The following is a 20,510-nucleotide window of genomic DNA, read 5'->3' as shown; positions in this document are numbered from 1 at the left end:
ACCCGGCGATATCACCACATATCACATCGATGCAGTACACACAAAAAATGGTTCAAATGGCTCTGAGCACTATGGGATGCTCGAGGCAGGATTTGAACCTGCGACCGTAGCAGTCGCACGGATTCGGACTCAAGCGCCTAGTACAGACACAATTCTTATCTAGCTCCATACCAAATCACCATTTCTGCATCCCGAGTATAGCTATCTACTTCCTGCCACTCGTATATATACCATGAAGACAGACAGCATAAGCACATGCACCATATATACTCCTCGCAGCAGTAGATATTTCCCGCGAGGTTGGATGGTCATCCAGTGCAGCCAACGGTTCCAAGTCATCTGCCTCCGAACACACACTTGCGCACTGCATGACCAGAGTACCCTCAGCAGACCAAGGTTACTCTCCGAATTGTTGTACAAAGGCTGGGTCAGTTCTCCTCCGCACAAAGGCGTTACTGTTTCTGACCCCCATCTGCTTCTTTGCTTGCTTTTTACTCCCACATCCAGACTCGGGATTACAAGAACATATGTATTTTCATGTAGTTTACCACAATATCATACCATTTACGCGATACTTAGCAATATCGCTTGCACAATATAATTCCGAAATTACAAATGGCAAATGGCTCTGAGCACTATGGGACTCAACTTCTGAGGTCATTAGTCCCCTAGAACTTAGAACTACTTAAACCTAACTAACCTAGGGACATCATACACATCCATGCTCGAGGCAGGATTCGAAACTGCGACCGTAGCGGTCGCGCGGTTCCAGACTGTAGCGCCTAGAACCGCTCGGCCACTCCGACCGGCTGGCAGGGATCGAATGAAGGGTAGAGCCACGGATCGTAACACATGTGAAATATAACGTCCACTGTTCAAAGAGCCGTCAATGCGAACAAGAGGTGACCGAGACGTTTAACCAATGGCACCCCATACCATCACGCCGGGGGATACGCCAGTATGGCGATGACGAATACACGCTTCCAATGTTCGTCCATCGCGATGTCGCCAAATACGGATGCGACCATCACGATGCTGTAAACAGAACCTGGATTCATCCGAAAAAATGACGTTTTGCCGTTCGTGCACCCAGGTTCGTCGTTGAGTACACCATCGCAGGCGCTCCTATCTGTCATACAGCGTCAAGGGTAACCACAGCCACGTCTCCGAGCTGATAGTCCGAGCCGCTGCAAACGTCGTTGAACTGTTCGTGCAGATGGTTGTTGTCTTGCAAACGTCCCCATCTGTTGACTCGGAGATCGAGACGTGGCTGCACGATCCGTTACAGCCGTGCGGATAAGATGACTGTCATCTCGACTGCTAGTGACACGAGGCCGTTGGGATCCAGCACGGCGTTCCGTATTCCCCTCTTGAACCCACCGATTCCATATTCTGCTAACAGTCATTGGATCTCTACCAACGGGAGCAGCAATGTCGCGATACGATAAACCGCAATCGCGATAGGCTACAATCCGACCTTTATCAGAGTCGGAAACGTGATGGTACGCATTTATCCTCATTACACGAGGCATCACAACAACGGTTCACCAGGCAACGTTGGTCAACTGCTGTTTGTGTATGAGAAATCGGTTGGAAACTTTCCTCATGTCAGCACGTTGTAGGTGTCGCCACCGGCTCCAACCTTGTGTGAATGTTCTGAAAAGCTAATCATTTGCATATCACAGCATCTTCTTCCTGTTGGTTAAATTTCGCGCCTGTAGCACGTCATCTTCGTGGTGTAGCAATTTTAGTGGCCAGTAGTGTAGATGCACACAAAACACACCACAGTTGACGCTCTTCAACCAAATAAAGACGGCAAATGTGCAGTAGCAGTCAACTGGATAATTTACGTGGGAGGGAATAATGCTCCAGCGCAAACAGACGTCCACATTGAATCTTCTCAAATTTCCATGGAGTGCACACGCAATCGCGGAGGCTGTCCAACACTAACTATTAATTCGCTATTCAGCCGTATAGAGGGCGACATGGTTAGGCCAGCTACATTCCTCTACACCACTCCTCCTTTCCATTTGGCCTGCACCTGCCGCAAGCCAGAAACGTGATTCGTTATCGCCGCAGCCACTGCCACCGCGTGCCTAGCACCCCCAGAGAGAATCGTCCTAGGAAACTGGCGAAATATACATTTGATCGCTGTACTTACAATCAAATATTGCGATTGCAGTCTCAATCGGATGACTTTCCACAACGCGTGAAGTATTGGAAATAGCCCCTCCTGACGACTGTGGTTCTGGAAACGGAAATATCTGTACCAATCATATGACTTGACATAATTTTCCAAGTAAAAAAACAAAATCTTTCATTCCCTTTGCGGCTATCGCAGTATTCCACGTCAGATCCATACCTTCCCTTACGACAGGGTATATCCATTTTCTCTAGACAGGTCGGAACACACAGACATACATCATAAGCCTGATGCTATGTGTTTCCATCGGAACGAGAATTGATGCCATGATCGCGTGTTTAGAAGTGACATAAAATCGACAGATTACGAAAAATGACGGAAAATATGCTTAAATTGAGAGAAAACACATTAAAATGCAGGAAATTGAGGAAGTACTTGCATGTCTTTCTGTTGGCGCAGAACAACTCTTGTACATGGAAACGCGTATGCGACAGATAAAGGAAAACGAGAAAACGTTGGCATGGAAGCACCGGGAACGAGAGAAAGAGTCATTTTTTTCGTTTTGGCAGCATTCTATTGTATGTATTTTGAGGTAATAGTGATACACAGGAGTTGACTGCTGTCTCTGATGCTTTGCTGAAAAAAAAAAAGAATAATAGCAGAGCAGTGTAGTTGAGGAAGTGTCTTTCTATATTTAATGATTTGTAGACCACTTTTTCAGGCTTTAACTGTCAGTGGAATTTGGTGATGGGCACAAAATAGTTTTGCTGCTGAAAGTCTTGTCTCAAGAAAGAAAACTGCAGACAGTGCTCCCATACCGGTAGCAACAGCAGTTTGGTGGGTAAATTCAGTATGAATTTCTCTTCTGTAGGTCAGTGCTTCGAATTCTGTTTGCGTAATTGTTCTGATTTTTTTCCATCTGTGCTTAGACAGTGCTCTCTTTCCAAATAACAATAATGCTTTTTTGATTAACAGCGTTTTCGCAAGCATGCACAGATGTGATGAAGGCTTTTAGCGGTGAGAACAGGAGCGGACGTTTACCGTTTCTGAGACATGTTGAAAGCGGGACTTTACGAGTTCCAGGTAGAGTAACGTGACAGATGGGCTGTCCCATTAGGATTACTAAGAAGAATGCGTTCTGTTATTCAGGGATATTATCGTAAGCATTTCCTGAATGCATTGCAACAGATTTCTATAGGATGTCCAGAGGGAGATTTACATAGACGTGAGACGTCAGTATAACAGTGACAATCTTTTAACTGCACCTGTGAGGATGGGACGTTAGGCAAACTTCTCGCTCGGCAAATAGGCTGGTGCTGGACTCAAAGGTACAAAGGCGATGTGTCAGTGCACCAGTGGCGGTGGCTGGTAAACAAATGCACGCCCGGAGGTGTCTCATATGTGGGACAGGCTGGACCGGCATGCACACCTGACACATTCGGTCATAATTCTGCCTTGAACCCCTATAGGGAACAGATCGCTGATACATTGTGGTCAAATTTCTTATCGATAGTTCGAAAGCGTTTTTACATGCAATGAGCATTTGTGCACTGCATTATTTCGGCCGTTTTAGTGTTGTGAGCATGTTTACACTGCATTATGCATCCATTATTTTGCCAGTTTTACGCGCATTGAACGTGTCTGTACAGCAGAGTACTGCATTATTTTGTGAAGATGTCTGTAGGCTGTGCAATGCATTATTTGACAGTTTACAATTGGTGCGTGTGTTTGCAGAGCGTTTCAAATGCATTATGTTGACAATTTACGAGTCGTTTACATGTCTGTACATCAGTGTACTGCATTATTTCTGTAGTTTGCAGGTCTGTAGGCTATTTATTGTGACCCCATGCACGTCAGGGCCAGTGTTTTTTATCAGTGTAATAAATAAGCTGTATGAAATCTACCCCTAAATAAATAGTTCCAACATCCGACTGAAAATCAATAACAAGAACACACGCATTTTTTCGGATGGTTCGCCATAATATAGACCGCACTGCAGTTCCTTCTCTAAATCCTCGCACAAACGAAAAAATGGCTGACATTGAAATAAGTGTACAAGGAATAGAAAAGCAACTGGAATCACTCAACAGAGGAAAGTCCACTGGACCTGACGGGATACCAATCCGATTCTACACAGAGTACGCGAAAGAACTTGCCCCCCTTCTAACAGCCGTGTACCGCAAGTCTCTAGAGGAACGGAAGGCTCCAAATGATTGGAAAAGAGCACAGGTAGTCCCAGTCTTCGAGAAGGGTCGTCGAGCAGATGCGCAAAACTATAGACCTATATCTCTGACGTCGATTTGTTGTAGAATTTTAGAACATGTTTTTTGCTCGCGTATCATGTCGTTTTTGGAAACCCAGAATCTACTCTGTAGGAATCAACATGGATTCCGGAAACAGCGATCGTGTGAGACCCAACTCGCTTTATTTGTTCATGAGGCCCAGAAAATATTAGATACAGGCTCCCAGGTAGACGCTATTTTCCTTGACTTCCGGAAGGCGTTCGATACAGTTCCGCACTGTCGCCTGATAAACAAAGTAAGAGCCTACGGAATATCAGACCAGCTGTTTGGCTGGATTGAAGAGTTTTTAGCAAACAGAACACAGCATGTTGTTATCAATGGAGAGACGTCTACAGACGTTAAAGTAACCTCTGGCGTGCCACAGGGGAGTGTTAGGGGACCATTGCTTTTCACAATATATATCAGTGACCTAGTAGATAGTGTCGGAAGTTCCATGCGGCTTTTCGCGGATGATGCTGTAATGTACAGAGAAGTTGCAGCGTTAGAAAATTGTAGCGCAATGCAGGAAGATCTGCAGCGGATAGGCACTTGGTGCAGGGAGTGGCAACTGACCCTTAACATAGATAAATGTAATGTATTGCGAATACCTAGGAAGAAGGATCCTTTATTGTGTAATTATATGATAGCGGAACAAACACTGGTAGCAGTTACTTCTGTAAAATATCTGGAACAGAAAAGGGAAGTAATGACAGTGGCACGTAAAGTGCCCTCCGCCACACACCGTTCGGTGGCTTGCGGAGTATAAATGTAGATGTAGATGTAGATATCATTTTCTCGGTACTTCTCGATATGAAGCACTAGGCAGCATCCTACCGATCGCTAGCGCAACATAATTCTCAAGATATAGACTGGAAATTAGATCTCTACAAACCCGAAACCTTAGCTAGGTGGGGCGCGCTGTAACCCACAGAATAACTAGAAACCTGTTACGCCTGCAAAGACATTTACTCGGCAACTCGAAACAAAGAGAGGAAACTGATATTTTCACTCTCGAATACCGATTCGGTGATGTAGTAGATTCCAAATCATCCACATAATTTACAAGGTAAACTAAAATGTTTCTCATGTCTAGAGAACCGCCAAACGCGTCCTCCACACGCTAGATGCACACAGCACAATCGATCTTCTCTCAACTAAATAAAGGCGCGAAATGTGCAGAAGCAGTCAACCAAACAAACTACATGGGCGGGAATAACGATCCAGCGCCAATACATTTCCATATTCAATCTTCTGAAAGTTCCACACAGTCACGAAAGCTATCGAACACGTACGAAGTATTAGTTCGCCAGCCGGCCGATGTGGCCGAGCGGTTCTAGGCGCTACAGTCTGGAACCGCGCCACCGCTACGGTTGGAGGTTCGAATCCCGCCTCGGACATGGATGTGTGTGTTGTCCTTAGGTTAGTTAGGTTTAAGTAGTTCTAAGTTCTAGGGGACTGATGACCACAGCAGTTAAGTCCCATAGTGCTCAGAGCCATTTGAACCATTAGTTCGCTATTTGGTCGTCTGGAGGACAACGCATTTAATTCCTACACTCCATCAGACATCTGCAGTCTGAGAGCTCCTACCGTTAATGGGAAACGTGAATCACCCCCGCACAGGTCACCGGCGCGCGCTGCAGTCCAAGCACGTACAGGTAGAATGTTTATCCTAAGTAATCGGTTACATATATATTTTATCCCTGTACTTACAACTAAATTTTACGAAGGCGGTCTCCGTTGAACGACATTCGACAATGAGCGAATTATCGGAAATACACTCTGTTGATGGCTGTAGCTCTGGAAATAGAAATATCAGTACCATTCTTATGACTTGACACACTCTTCCCATGCTATCACAGTAATCCACGTGAAATCCATACCTTCCTTACCAGTGGACATAGCCACTTCCATTACACATGTCGGAACACAAACACTTACTGTATAAGCCTGATGCTCAAATACGAACATATCATGCACTCAGTACTCCTAAGTATAATACTTCGTCAATAACCGATTGCTGGCGATATGAAATAATACTGAGAGAAAATCAACCATGGGTGGACATGTCTCATAAGTTTTTCTTGCTAGTGCTACCACTGTGTCCTAGAAAGAGAGACGTAATCGGCCAGCTGTTAAAAAAAACTCGATTCCCTACAACTACTGTATGTTACTGTCACAAGCGGTCATGGTTCTACAGGTGCATACAAGTATGTATGTTAAAAGTTATACTGGCTTTATAAATCGAGGTACGACATTACCTCTGAATGAGATGGTTTTTCTATCTGTACAAATACCGAGTCGGTGATCGCTGGAGTGTATATTATCAAACCAGCACTCCAGTTACACTTAGCCCACGATACAACCTCATTATAAAATATGTGAATTTTGAAAGTGATTCGGCAAAGGGACGTGGCATGTAAGTGGTATTTGGGACTCCCTCATACCACCCCAGCTAGACATTCCTATACTACTTGTAACGTATTTTGGCTCGATACCATATCAGAGGTTCTGCGATATATCCACTGAATTATAGGCGATGACTGATTGAGAAGGAACACAAACAGTAGTAGTAGGTAATGTGCTGATTGAGGTCATAAGAAAATTTACACAAGCTTTTCAGGTCTCTAGTGTTGCACTATCTCCCAGAAATGATGTTCACTATTTGGAATCAAGTCTTTCCATTCAACCGCATACCTGTGTCGGGTCACACCCACAAGTGAATCATATTTCTGGCACTCTCATATCTCGAAACGAGACACCTTTCTTGAATATTTCTGCTACAGTAAAAGTCCAACGTGGTTTTAGTCAGCCCCTATGCATCTTGTAACTGCTCCCATTTCTACAGCTTAGTGCATGTGTTTGTTCCAATTTAAGTCGGAACTGAGCAGAAGTCGGAGAAAGACATATCCACCACCTTCTGCAACCCATGTAGAAACAGAACGACCTAAGTTAGTGCAACAGGACCATGCGTTGACCATTCGGTGGGAATGGGCGCAATGTGGTACGTCTCCGAACCAGATACAGATACTACAGACCGAAGCAGATCCGCATCCATTCAAATCTATCAGCCCAACATGCTATCATCATTATTTGGCACCATTCAACAGAGAAAAATTACGAACAGTAAAAGCTCCACTAATTTCACCCGATATAGAACTCACCTAGGCGCCATTGCTCACGCGATGACGCATAGCTGTGTTGTGGATCCGGCGCAGAGAGAGAGAGAGAGAGAGAGAGAGAGTGAGAGAGAGAGAGTTGTAATGCTTCCCAGAATAGCATTCTCCTAGAATTCCTAACGGGACACCCAGTCTGTCATCGAATTGACCTGTCAAACTGCTACTGCTGCCTATGTAGGACGATCCTATTAAATACACAGCTTTTGATCCATTGCAGAGGTCAGTTTAAGGTTTCATCACCCGTAATGTAGGATGATGACCATATCCCACAGACTATACTGTAACTCAGAATGAGATTTTCACTCTGCAGCGGAGTGTGCACTGATATGAAACTTCCTGGTAGATTAAAACTGTGTGCCGGACTGAGACTTGAACTCGGGACCTTTGCCTTTTGCGGGCAAGAGCCCTACCAACTGAGCTACCCAAGCACGACTCACACCCTGTCCTCACAGCTTTACTTCTGGCAGTACCTCGTCTCCTACTTTACAAACTTTACAGAAGCTCTCCTGCAAACCTTGCAGAACTAGCACTCCTGAAAGTTTGGAAAGTAGGAGACGAGGTACTGGCAGGAGTAAAGCTGTGAGGACGGGACGTGAGTCGTGCTTGCGTAGCTCAGATGGTAGAGCACTTGCCCGCGAAAGGCAAAGGTCCCGAGTTCGAGTCTCGGTCCGGCACACAGTTTTAATCTGCCAGGAAGTTTTATACTGTAACTCGCATGAGGCACTCCCTGTGACCCTGTGTCATTGTTTGAAACATTTTTTTCTAACACACTGTGTACACTGCCATACATTTTGTTTTTCTGCCACGACTTCGAGGTCTGTCGCAGGTCCTAAACTGACATTAAGACACTCTGATCCACGGCCTCTCACAGAAAACTAGACATCGCACAGTGTAAATCATTTTGTTACTGCAACCACCATAACACGTGACACATGGTGGATGATTTAAATAAAGCAACATACGGAAACTAGAAGGGTTTGGCTGCATTGTGGAGAGTTTCCAAACTGATGTCTGAAAGTGATTGACGTCCTCTACATTTAAACTCATCTGTCACAGTGACAGAATAGATTTTGACTCTACGTTCCCTTTCGACTGATTCCTCATATTCCACTCATGTACACGATCACTGTTTCGCTGCTAGCAACCCCCAGAGGTTGTCACCCATCCACAAAACTCATTCCCCAAACCAAACAAGCATTGTCAGTCAATCATTATGTGGTAACAAACAGCGCACCAATGCATGGATGGGATGGAAAATACACCGCCAATGTACTGTAATAAGAAACATCACAACTAATAGCGCAAACAATCTTAGCAATTTTACAGTAACTTCATCAATGGCCAATGATGTGACAGCACGTTTCCCCAGTTTCAGTATCATACCTAAATCGCCCCTTCTCTACGTTGCGAGTATCACTGCGAATGTAGATAGATGACTGCTCAGTACGTCCATTCAGTTTTAATTCTCGAACACACAAACCATCAAAGTATACCAGAAAGCACACTACATATTTCTAACACCTCGAGCATAGTGCTTAATTTATGATCTATCTCTCTGCGTATGAGAATCACAGAGCATCATCGCTGTCTTAGGGTAAAATTAGAGAATGAAAGACCCTCCTCACCCTGTCATTGACCAACCCGCCCTGCAACAGCGTTACCGAATTAATATGCAACCGATCAGAAGAAGACCGCTACACTCCACATCTCATGAATGAGTCCAGCTTTCCGAGTCCTAACCCACCCAAGTGCACGAGATTTATCGAAATGCACCCATGTCGAGGAGCTTAGCACTCCTTATCAATGTATAGTAACAGATTTCAAAGTGTTATGATGTAAAAGCAGACGGTTAAGAAGAATATGAAATGAATGATTTTTATGCACAATGGACTCTCAGACAGATGGAGTTCGATGCATTTTTACATAAATCAACCAAGCTATCAATTGTAAAGTGTTTTTCTAGAGTCTAGGATCGGTACCTGGAGGGTATTGGTAAGAAATAACATACACACACTCCTAAGGCTAAACATTCTGCCGGTTCTCTAGACATGAGAAACACTTTAGCTGACCTTGTAAATTATGGGGATGATTTGGAAACTACTACATCACCGACATCGGTATCGGAGAGTGGAAATATCAGTTTCCCCTATTTGTTTCGAGTTGCCGAGTAAATGTCTTTGCAGGCGTGACAAGTTTCTAGTTATTCAGTGGTTTACAGCGCGCCCCACCTAGCTAAGGTTTCGGGTTTGTAGAGATCTAATTTCCAGTCTATATCTTGGAAATTACGTTGGGCTAGCGATCGGTAGGATGCCGCCTAGTGCTTGATATCGAGAAGTACCGCGAAAATGATATAATATTATGGCGAACCAAGCGAAAAAATACATGTGTTCTTGTAATCCCTGAGTCTGGAGATGTGTGTAGAAAAGCGAGCAAGCAAGGAAGCTGGTTCGGAGCAGAAACAGTAACATGTTTGTGCCGAGGAGAAACAATCCCGAATTTGTAGAACAGATCTGAGAGCGACTTCAGTCCGTTGTACGTGCCCTGGTCGCACGTGGGTGGTGGATGACTTGTGATCATCGGCTGTGGGAAAGTATGTAGTGCAGAGAGGAGTATATATATTGTACTGTCCATCTTCGTGGTATATGTATGAATGCTGTAAAAGGTATGATTTTGTTTGGTGCAGGATACGAATTGTATGTTTACTACATCGACATGGGATACGGTGATATATTGCTGGGTTGGAGATATGTTTCATGTTCTAATATTCAAGCTCATCTCCTCAGTGGGAGAGCAGTGAAAACAAGTAAGAGTCTTTCCGCATTTGGCAATATGTATGGTAGTGTGTAAGATTTAATTGCCGGTGCAATATGATGATCTGTGTAAAATAACCGCTGAAAGTCTCGTCTGCAGACGGAAAAATGGCGGATGGTGCTTCCAAACCGGCAGCATCAGTAATTCGGCGGGTAAATTCGATAAGAGCCAATCATAATGCTCGATTCATTCACATCCTCTGTGCTGGGATATAGGAGCCTCTACATAACAGAGGGAGAGTTTGTGTGTGTTGAAAGCAGGAAGGGTAACACGTGATGGACGGGGTACCATGTTAGGTCCATGAGGAAGACTGCATTCGACCTTATTCTGCGTTATTTTCGTAAACAGGTTCTGTTAGTGCAAGAATTTCCATGCGCACAATGTAAGCCATCAAGAAAGCGAGTGTTAACGATTTCTGTGCCACTATACAATTTCCATGAGGTCGACTCGGTTCTTATTTTTACCTAATCATGTGACATCAGTATAAGATTGAGAACCTTGTTAGATGCACTTGCAAGGGTTTGTAGCTACACGCACGCACTTCGTGGCATTGCATTAGTCACACTGAGCAGCTAAGCATGGTTAGACGCATCTCTCAGTTACACTAGTAACAATGCACCCTGTGCAACTCTGTCATCAATGTTAAAGACACTTGCTGCCCAGAGGCATTTCGCGTATGAGACCGGTATGAGCGTGCCTTGGAGTTTCGTGACATTGGTATAACATTGACTGTATACTCGGAAATAGAAACAACTTTCACCTGCGTCGGGTGGGCGCGTCGCGTCTGTGACAACGCGTTCGCCCCTGGAGCATCTGCGCTCCCGCCAGGTCGCGTCAGCAACGGTGTCTACATGAACAAATATTTCTAGAGGAACTTCTCCTGTATCAAGTATGAAAGGGATGTCACCGCCTCATGCTTGAAGGCAACGCTGCGTGGTTTGACAGCTGACGGGCGCGTCACTTTGCTGGGAATGCCTGTAGCCTTCTGTATGGTCTAGTTTACTGGGGGTGGCGGAGGGTGCTTGTGCGTGTTGTTTTTGTGTCTGTTGCATTATTTTGTGAGCGGGTCTGTAGGCTGTGCTGTGCGTTATTTGGACAGGTCATGAGGGGTTAGGTTACTGGAGGTAGCTGAAATGACCTATCTTCCCGCCAAAATTCAAACTTCCGCCAAAAGCCGCCATCTTGGATGATGTGTTCGCCGCCATCGTGGATTACGCCCACTGCTTGAATACTGCTCAGCGGTGTGGGATCCGTACCAGATAGGGTTGATAGAAGAGATAGAGAAGATCCAACGGAGAGCAGCGCGCTTCGTTACAGGATCATTTAGTAATCGCAAAAGCGTTACGGAGATGATAGATAAACTCCAGTGGAAGACTCTGCAGGAGAGACGCTCAGTAGCTCGGTATGGGCTTATGTTAAAGTTTCGAGAACATACCTTTACCGAAGAGTCCAGCAGTATATTGCTCCCTCCTACGTATATCTCGCGAAGAGACCATGAGGATAAAATCAGAGAGATTAGAGTCCACACAGAAGCATACAGACAATCCTTCTTTCCACGAACAGTACGAGACTGGAATAGAAGGGAGAACCGATAGAAGTACTCAGGGTACACTCCGCCACACACCGTCAGGTGGCTTGCGGAGTATGGATGTAGATGTAGATGTAGATGTAGATGTCATCTCCGCCATATTGGATAATGGTACTTTGCCGTATTATCACCCTTGCCCCAATACTGTCATGTAATAATCGTTGTATATCCTGGCGACTGACTGCTTAACCAAAATACATGACACAAACAGCAGGCACTTATCCCTCATGACATTTCACTTCACAATTTAAGATTTTTCTTTTATCTTAGGTGCTGCTGCTGTTGCTGTATGCTGTTTCTATGGTTTGAAAGCGACCATCATGACCACTCCGTCGACTCCTGCTGTTGCCCCGACTGTGAGTGCAGCTATAAGGATACCCATGAAGTGAGGCAACACTACTGCCCCAGCTGTAAAGCTTTCATTGGGGCTTACGAGAAATAGCTGTCCAAAGAGTCCAGCTGTGAGCTGAACTAACCACCCCGAGTATAAACTCCACCTATGTGATGCTTTGAACTAACAGTGAAGATTTACTTCATTTTATAACCATCAAATCGCCGAAGAGCCAAACATGTTATGTTAGTACAGTTGCACATTTTCTTTTTCTAAGTTTACCAATACGTGTTCCACTGTGTAATGCAAGACAAGAAATAAAAGACTGAAAAATGTCATTTGACTTATAACGTTTGAATATTTACGTACTTTTCTATCGCTTGGTGAGCTGCGGGATGCAGAGACTGCCTTAAACCTGCTGGCCTGCTTAAGGCTTCACCAGTGGAGCCAAGAAGCTGTTCGTCATGTGCTGGCACGAGGGGGAGCCACTGTTGCTGCTTGCGCAATTGCTGCAGTGGACACTGATGCCGCCGGCCCCCGTCGCCTAATTGGGGACCATGGCTACGCTCACTCTGTGTCTTGCTGCTGCACAGGCAACTGCATTGAACGCCGCCAACATGCCTTACAGGAGATATCGACGTCGTCGTCGTACAACAGTTTACGAAAATATAGAAAACATCGAACTTACTACAACATCTGGGGACAAGGACAATCGTATTCCAGTGAAGAGTGTTGCAGCCCACGCTCTCGTCGATGGACCTAGTGTATTCCTTGGATGTTCACTTAATATTAGTTTGGATATTAACGACACATTCTCACATGGAAATGGATAGTTCACTGTCGCCATTGTGAGGGGTGGTAGCGGAGTTTCTAGTGTACCTGGACTTGAAAGTTTTAATGATAGAGATATAATTGCCTATCGTATCTACCGTATGTTTGAACTTGCTAATAAAGACTTTGGTCAATCTGCTTATGACTATACTTCTCCACTTCCTGGGTAGGTGTGTGCCTGCTGCTACTGGTGACAGGGCCCACACTCCATAAGGCTGACTGAGCAACCAGCGCCCTGCGAAGGCAATTTTGTGTTTGTGAATAGTAAATATGTCTCTGTGAACAATGTTTTCTTGACGCATAAGAGCGTGAACAGATCGTCCTCACTGCACCTTGCTTGGGACAGTTCTAACGACAGCCTGTTTCAAGACTGTGATATGTTTTGCAAATTTTGTAAACAGCTGCTCAGGTTTAAGTAAAATGCTATATTTTAGGTGAATTTATTGATTTTATTAATCATTTTCCCATACAATACCTTTGGGTTTTCGTAATCGTCATTCATCAAAAGAAATTGGTATCTGTTGCACATACCCCTTGAAATGGTTTTACATTACTGGCCATTAAAATTGCTACACCACGGCGATGACGTGCTACAGACGCGAAATTTAACCGACAGGAAGAAGATGCTGTGATATGCAAATGATTAGCTGTTCAGAGCATTCACACAAGGTTGGAGCCGGTGGCGACACCTACAACGTGCTGACATGAGGAAAGTTTCCAACCGAAATCTCATACACGAACAGCAGTTGACCGGCGTTGCCTGGTGAAACGTTGTTGTGATGCCTCGTGTAAGGAGGGCGTACCATCATGTTTCCGAATTTGATAAAGGTCGGTTTGTAGCCTATCGCGATTGCGGTTTATCGTATCGCGACATTTCTGCTCGCGTTGGTCGAGATGCAATTACTGTTAGCAGAATATGGAATCGGTGGTTTCAGGAGGGTAATAAGGAACGCCGTGCTGGATCCAAACGGCCTCGTATCACTAGCAGTCGAGATGACAGGCATCTTATCCACATGGCAGTTACGGATCGAGCAGCCACGTCTCGATCCCTGAGTCAAGAGATGCGGACGTTGGCAAGACAACAACCATCTGCACGAACAGTTCGACGACGTTTGCAGCAGCATGGACTATCAGCTCGGAGACCATGGCTGCGGTTACCCTTGAAGCTGCATCACAGACAGTAGCACCTGCAATGGTGTACTCAACGACGAACCTGGGTGCACGAATGGTAAAACGTCATTTTTTAGGATGAATCCAGGTTCTGTTTACAGCATCATGATGGTCGCCTCCGTGTTTGGTGACATCGCGGTGAACGCACATTGGAAGCGTGTATTCGTCATCTCCATACTGGCGTATCACCTGGGGTGATGGTATGGGGTGCCATTGGTTACACGCCTCGGTCACCTCTTGTTCCCATTGACGGCACTTTGAACAGTGGACGTTACATTTCAGATTTGTTACGACCCGTGGCTCTACCCTTCATTCGATCCCTGCAAAACCCTACATTTCAGCAGGATAATGAACGACCGCACGTTGCAGGTCCTGTACGGGCCTTTCTGGATACAGAAAATGTTCGACGGCTGCCCTGGCCAGCACATTCTCCAGATCTCTCACGAATTGGAAACGTCTGGTCAATGGTGGCCGAACAACTTGCTCGTCACAATACGCCAGTCACTACTCTTGATGAACTGTGGTACCGTGTTGAAGGTGCATGGGCAGCTGTACCTGTACACGCCATCCAAGCTCTGTTTGACTCAATGCCCAGGCGTATCAAGGCCGTTATTACGGCCAGAGGTGGTTGTTGTGAGTACTGATTTCTCAGGATCTATGCACCCAAATTTGCTTGAAAATGTAATCACATGTCACTTCTAGTATAATATATTTGTCCAGTGAATACCCGTTTATCATCTGCATTTCTCCTTGGTGTAGCAATTTTAATGGCCGATAGTGTAATTATCCCAGACTACGAATCAAATACCAAGTGAATGTATTGAAAGCTATCCCTGAAACTCTGTTCCATTCCATAAATGTTAACCAAGCACATATAAACCTTCGTTGGCCTCCTCCGCCAGGCTACGTCGTGTGCAGCAGGCCGACAGCGAGTCGTCATCAAACGTCACCCAGCAGCTCCAGAACAACAACTCATCGAAGACTGCTCCGTCAAAGCAGGCTGCAGTTCCTGGACAAGCTGCATGAGTCAACGGTCGTGTGATCTTTGCATGCTTTTAACAGAACCAAGTATTTTACGTCATTCTGTGAACTGTAATTTGCAGATCGTATTTTCCAACAAAATACATGAAAAATTCTCTGCGTGAACCCTACACTTGTTTCTTAACTGTGGTACACAACTTTATTGGTATTATCTACAAAGATTAACACTATTGTCCTAAAATATTTTCGCTGCACATAGAATAAATACACACAAACACACACACACACACACACACACACACACACACACATATATATATATATATATATATATATATATATATATATATATATATATATATATATGGTGGTCCATTAATCGTGACCGGGCCAAATATCTCACGAAATAGGTGTCAAATCAACAAACTACAAAGAACGAAACTTGTCTAGCTTGAAGGGGGAAACCAGATGGCGCTATGGTTGGCCCGCTAGATGGCGCTGCCATAGGTCAAACGGATATCAACTGCGGATATCTACTGCAAACTCGGTTACAGACCCAAAACTACATTAATAATGAAGCTCAGATGATTGAACAATGAGGCTAAGAACTACATAGCAAAAATGTTTAGATAGAACACAATTATTACTGGATAGGAAGACACTGGTCAGACAGTGACGAAAACCACACGAGCGGTCTGGGGCGCTGCAGTCATGGACTGTGCGGCTGGTCACGGCGGAGGATCGAGTCCTCCCTCGGGCATGGGTGTGTGTGTGTCTGTCCTTAGGATAATTTAGGTTAAGTAGTGTGTAAGGTTAGGGACTGATGACCTTAGCAGTTAAATCCCATACGATTTCACACACATTTGAACATTTTTTGAAAACCATACAAGTAATCAGAATACGCTTTCAAAATGAAGAAATGAAATACATGACTGAGCACAAAAAAAAAAAAAAGGAATAATGTCTTCTGTTGGAACATGGTTTGCCTATTACCTTAGCGCTGCACGGGGGTGGGGGGTAAGTGCTCCAAATGCTATCTCAGCTACGAATAGCCATCGTAATTCTGGATGATCTCATTTTCCCAACTAGCCAGCAACAAGATTATAGTTTTAAGCAATTGACGCGGTTGGAAACCCGATAACATTTTATTCAAGATTATTTTTGTTCGTCCAGTTAACTGCCAATCTTTTACTGATCTCGTGTTGCCTGTAGCAATCAGTTTAACAGTCTCAACAGCGAGGCAGAATTCTTTGTTGTGGCGGCTAGTTGAAACTTCAGGTTTCGAGGAAAACAGCCAACTGAGCACAGAGTCCTATTTCTCGTAGCCAACCTAACAGCGCTCATTTTCACGGTTTTGGGCAGGCTACTTAGTTAACGTTAGGTTGCCAGAGACTGACTTGCTGTAATGACCAGTACCACTTTTCTGGCTCTTCCTTGATGTTTCAGTTTGCAAAGAACTGTTCAAATTTAGCATAAAGGGCTCCCCAGTATAATGCCACTTCCATTTTATTGGCTGTGGTGAGAAAATGTGGAGGGGTATGGCAACAGCTGCTGCTAGCTGGCGAGTGTACTGTTTCATTATTTCAGTTACAGCAACAGAGCTGGGAGCTGGTGAATTAGTGCGAGACTGCTCAAGCTCGCTGAGCGAAACCTCCCAGCACTGGTAAGGAAATTTCTCCACCAATAGGGATCTGTGATGATGCCATTAACATGACTAGGGGGTGGCGGAGTGGCATAACAGGTGCGCTGCTACCGAGTATAAATACCTCGCATTTTCGTAGCAGATTGATTTTCAGCCAAGTAGTCTACCGGAAAGTGGTGGGTGGGGGGGGGGCATGGCAGACAGAGCCGCCAGCAGCAGTCACGAGTTCGAGTCTCTGTCGCAGTATCAGCTTGCAGTACTAAGTCCGCCCTCCGGACTTAGTGCCACAGTGCAGCGGGTCTTCCGGGCTCACTGCAGTAGCAGGTGCAGTCCTCCTCAGGAGACGGCGGGTCGCATCCAATGCACTGCAGCCGTCTTCTACCAGCAAGGTGGGCGCGCTCTTGCGCTTCGCACTAAGGACCACTGGGACGCTGTCATCCACAGCAGAGGTGGCCACCACAACAAGGCAGCCGATCGTCTTTACGCTACGGCTGTTGATAAAATATCGGTATATCGACAGTTTTTCCAAAAAAGTATCTATATATATCCGCAATATTTTTCCCCTGATAATATCAATATATCGATATGAAAACGGCAATATCGATAGCCGATATTTTTAGTTTATATTTTTCCACAGTTTTCGTAAATACAACCTCTGAAAATACAGTTCGGTGAAAAGCTCTGTAACATTAACGTAGATGAACGATTAACTACAGTTACCTTACTCTCCTTCGAAATAGTCACCTCCCATAACTATGCAATACATGTCCTGGAAACTTGTACGAAGGCTTCCTTTGGGATGGTTCGTTGGATGTCAGGAACATCCTCAAATCTCTTTCCTTTCAAAGCGAGTTTGAGTCGAGGGAACACAAGTAGGAAGAAGTCTGGAGGATTGAGATCCGGCGAGTATGGTGGATGTTCAAGTTGCACCACACCCTTCTTTTGCCAGGAACTGTTTGCCGATATTGGCTGTGTGTGGGCGAGGTTGTCATGAACTAACAACCAGGAACCTTGTTGAGCTTACGGGGGTCCAGCCGGCCGGAGTGGCCGAGCGGTTCTAGGCGCTACAGTCTGGAACCGCGCGTCCGCTACGGTCGCAGGTTCGAATCCTGCCTCGGGCATGGATGTGTGTGATGTCCTTAGGTTAGTTAGGTTTAAGTAGTTCTAAGTTCTAGGGGACTGATGACCTCACATGTTAAGTCCCATAGTGCTCAGAGCCATTTGAACCATTTGAACCATACGGGTCTCGTACCCTGCGTAGACATTGCATGAAACGGGTCAAAATTTCAACGTACCGCGCAGCGTTCAGCGTCGTTCCCGCAGGTAGAAATTCCTCGTGGATAATGCCTTGACTATCGAAAAAGGTGATGAGCATCCTTTTGATGCGTGATTTTTGTTGGAGAACGCCATTCCATGCTTCGCCATTTCGTTTCAGGGTCGTACCGGAGACACCAGGTTTCATACTCAGTCACAATACAAATCAAGAAGTTGGGTGTCGCATCCATCGTTTCGACAAAATCCTCTGAAGCCTTTAAAAATGTGCCTGCTTCTGATCGTCAGTCAAGTGATGCGGCACAAGACGACAACACTTTTTCCTCTCCCCTAACTCCTGGGTAAGGATTTGTCGCACCGATTTACGATTCATTTGCAGTTCGTCCGCTGTCATGCGCACAGTTAATCGACTGTCGTTCGTGATTAATGTCCTCACTCTCCCAATGTTGTCGTCACTGACGGCGGTCGCCGATCGTCCGCTACAGGGATTGTCAGAAACGCTTTCCCGGTCTCCTCGAAAACGGGCCAACCACTCATGCACCCACTTCATGGACAGTGCTTGGCCGGCCGGTGTGGCCGAGCGGTCCTAGGCGCTTCAGTCTGGAACCGCGCGACCTCTACGGTAGCAGGTTCGAATCCTGCCTCGGGCATGGATGTGTGTGATGTCCTTAGGATAGTTAGGTTTAAGTAGTTCTAAGTTCTAAGGGACTGATGATCTCAGATGTTAAGTCCCATAGTGCTCAGAGCCATTTGAACCATTTTTTGACAGTGCTTGATCCCCATAAACATGTACCAGCATTGCATGCGTTTCTTTTGGTGGCTTGCCAAGCTTAAAACAAAATGTTAAATTGATCCTTTGCTCGTTCATTGTCCTGTTCTCAGTTCAGAACCAAAACACTAAAGAAGCACTTCGTCGAACAGGTCTAACACGGAACTCACTCGATGCTCAAGTGAACTACGATGGGCCGCGCGGGCTAGCCGCGTGGTCTTAGGCACCTTGTCACGGTCCCTGCGGCTCCCCTCGTCGGAGGTTCGAGTCCTCCCTCGAACATGGGAGTGTGTGTGTGGTCCATAGCGTAAGTTAGATTAAGTAGTGTGTAAGTTAAGGACGGATGACCTAAGTAGTTTGGTCCCATAAGATCTTACCACAAATTTCCAATTTTCCAACTACGGTGGCGGCAGGTTGTCAACACGGCCGCTTTGCAGGTGCAGCGTTGCGAGTCGCCAGCGTTGCCCGATCGAACGTTCTGACTTCATTCAGCGAACTTCATTGTCAGGGGTTGTATTTGAAGTTGTCCGTTTGGAATTGCAATGGATCATAATTTTACAATGTAATTAATACCCTTAGCTGCATACAGGCGTTGATATGAGTCAACGGTGGCAGTTGCAAATGTGTCCCCCGATCGAGACTCGAAGCCGGGATCTCCTGCTAACATGGCAGACGCTCTATCCATCTGAGCCACCGAGGACATAGAGAATAGTGCGACTGCAGGGACTTATCTCTGACACGCCGCAACTTATTGTCCCGCACTACATTTATAGTGCCCCTGCCCATCATACTCATTATTCGCGGCTTTACCGCCGGTTCCCGTAAGAGTTCGGGCACTGTTTGTGTATCCGCACAGAAGAAGATGGTCAAATGGCCGGTGAGGCTATATATATATATATATATGAACATAATTTTACTTCGTACTTTTTGAACTTTCATGACGTCCAATCTTTCACGTCGACTATGTGAAGCAAGTGTATGTGGCACAAAAGAAGAAAGAAGTAGTAGTCAACTTGCACCGGGGGGGTGGGAGGGGGGGAGGAGGGGGGGGCTAATGCAATAACAAGATTTCCGATGTGAAGAAGCTGCACACCAGTGGCGTTAAGAATCGATTTTTAACGTAACTAGCGTGCTTTTTCTTCACGTCGGCATTCTTCAAAAACAGTTGCTGAAAATAATCAATAAAAATATGAATGACAAGATTGGTGTTTGCGTTGGGCGGACACGTGTGAGGGGAAATGCTGACGTAAACACCGCTCGGCGCTGCCAGCAGAAACTGCAACGTTTAGCTTCACCATGTGATTTTGGCACTACAACTGCTAGGTCACTGGCGTTGGCAGAAATGAAAAAAAAAAAAAAAATAGGGAAGTCGACATCAAGTGTTCCGGAAAAATCCGATAGGTGACGAAACCGAACGATGGACCCATCGGACACCTTTTACTGTGCCACATACATACAGTTACTATTGATAGCAAAGTGGTTATCGCCAAGCGTGAACGTATATCGTTTTCCTT

At 45.4% G+C, this 20,510-nt stretch overlaps 1 protein-coding gene across 1 annotated transcript in view; it reads left to right on the top strand.

Moving 5' to 3' along the window:
- The window catches only part of LOC124610845 (lipopolysaccharide-induced tumor necrosis factor-alpha factor homolog), a 70,302-nt gene extending 56,701 nt beyond the window's left edge, over positions 1-13,601 (top strand). The window contains exon 4 of the mRNA XM_047140194.1: positions 12,271-13,601. Within this exon, the coding sequence (XP_046996150.1) occupies positions 12,271-12,442 (172 nt within the window). The 3' untranslated portion in view covers positions 12,443-13,601. The remainder of the gene's footprint in view (positions 1-12,270) is intronic.
- The last annotated feature ends 6,909 nt before the right edge of the window (positions 13,602-20,510 follow it).

Source organism: Schistocerca americana, chromosome 1 (assembly GCF_021461395.2).
Source record: "Schistocerca americana isolate TAMUIC-IGC-003095 chromosome 1, iqSchAmer2.1, whole genome shotgun sequence".
Lineage (NCBI taxonomy): Eukaryota > Metazoa > Arthropoda > Insecta > Orthoptera > Acrididae > Schistocerca > Schistocerca americana.
The sequence above is the reverse complement of the archived record's forward strand: the minus strand, read 5'-3'. Positions and strand labels throughout refer to the sequence as shown.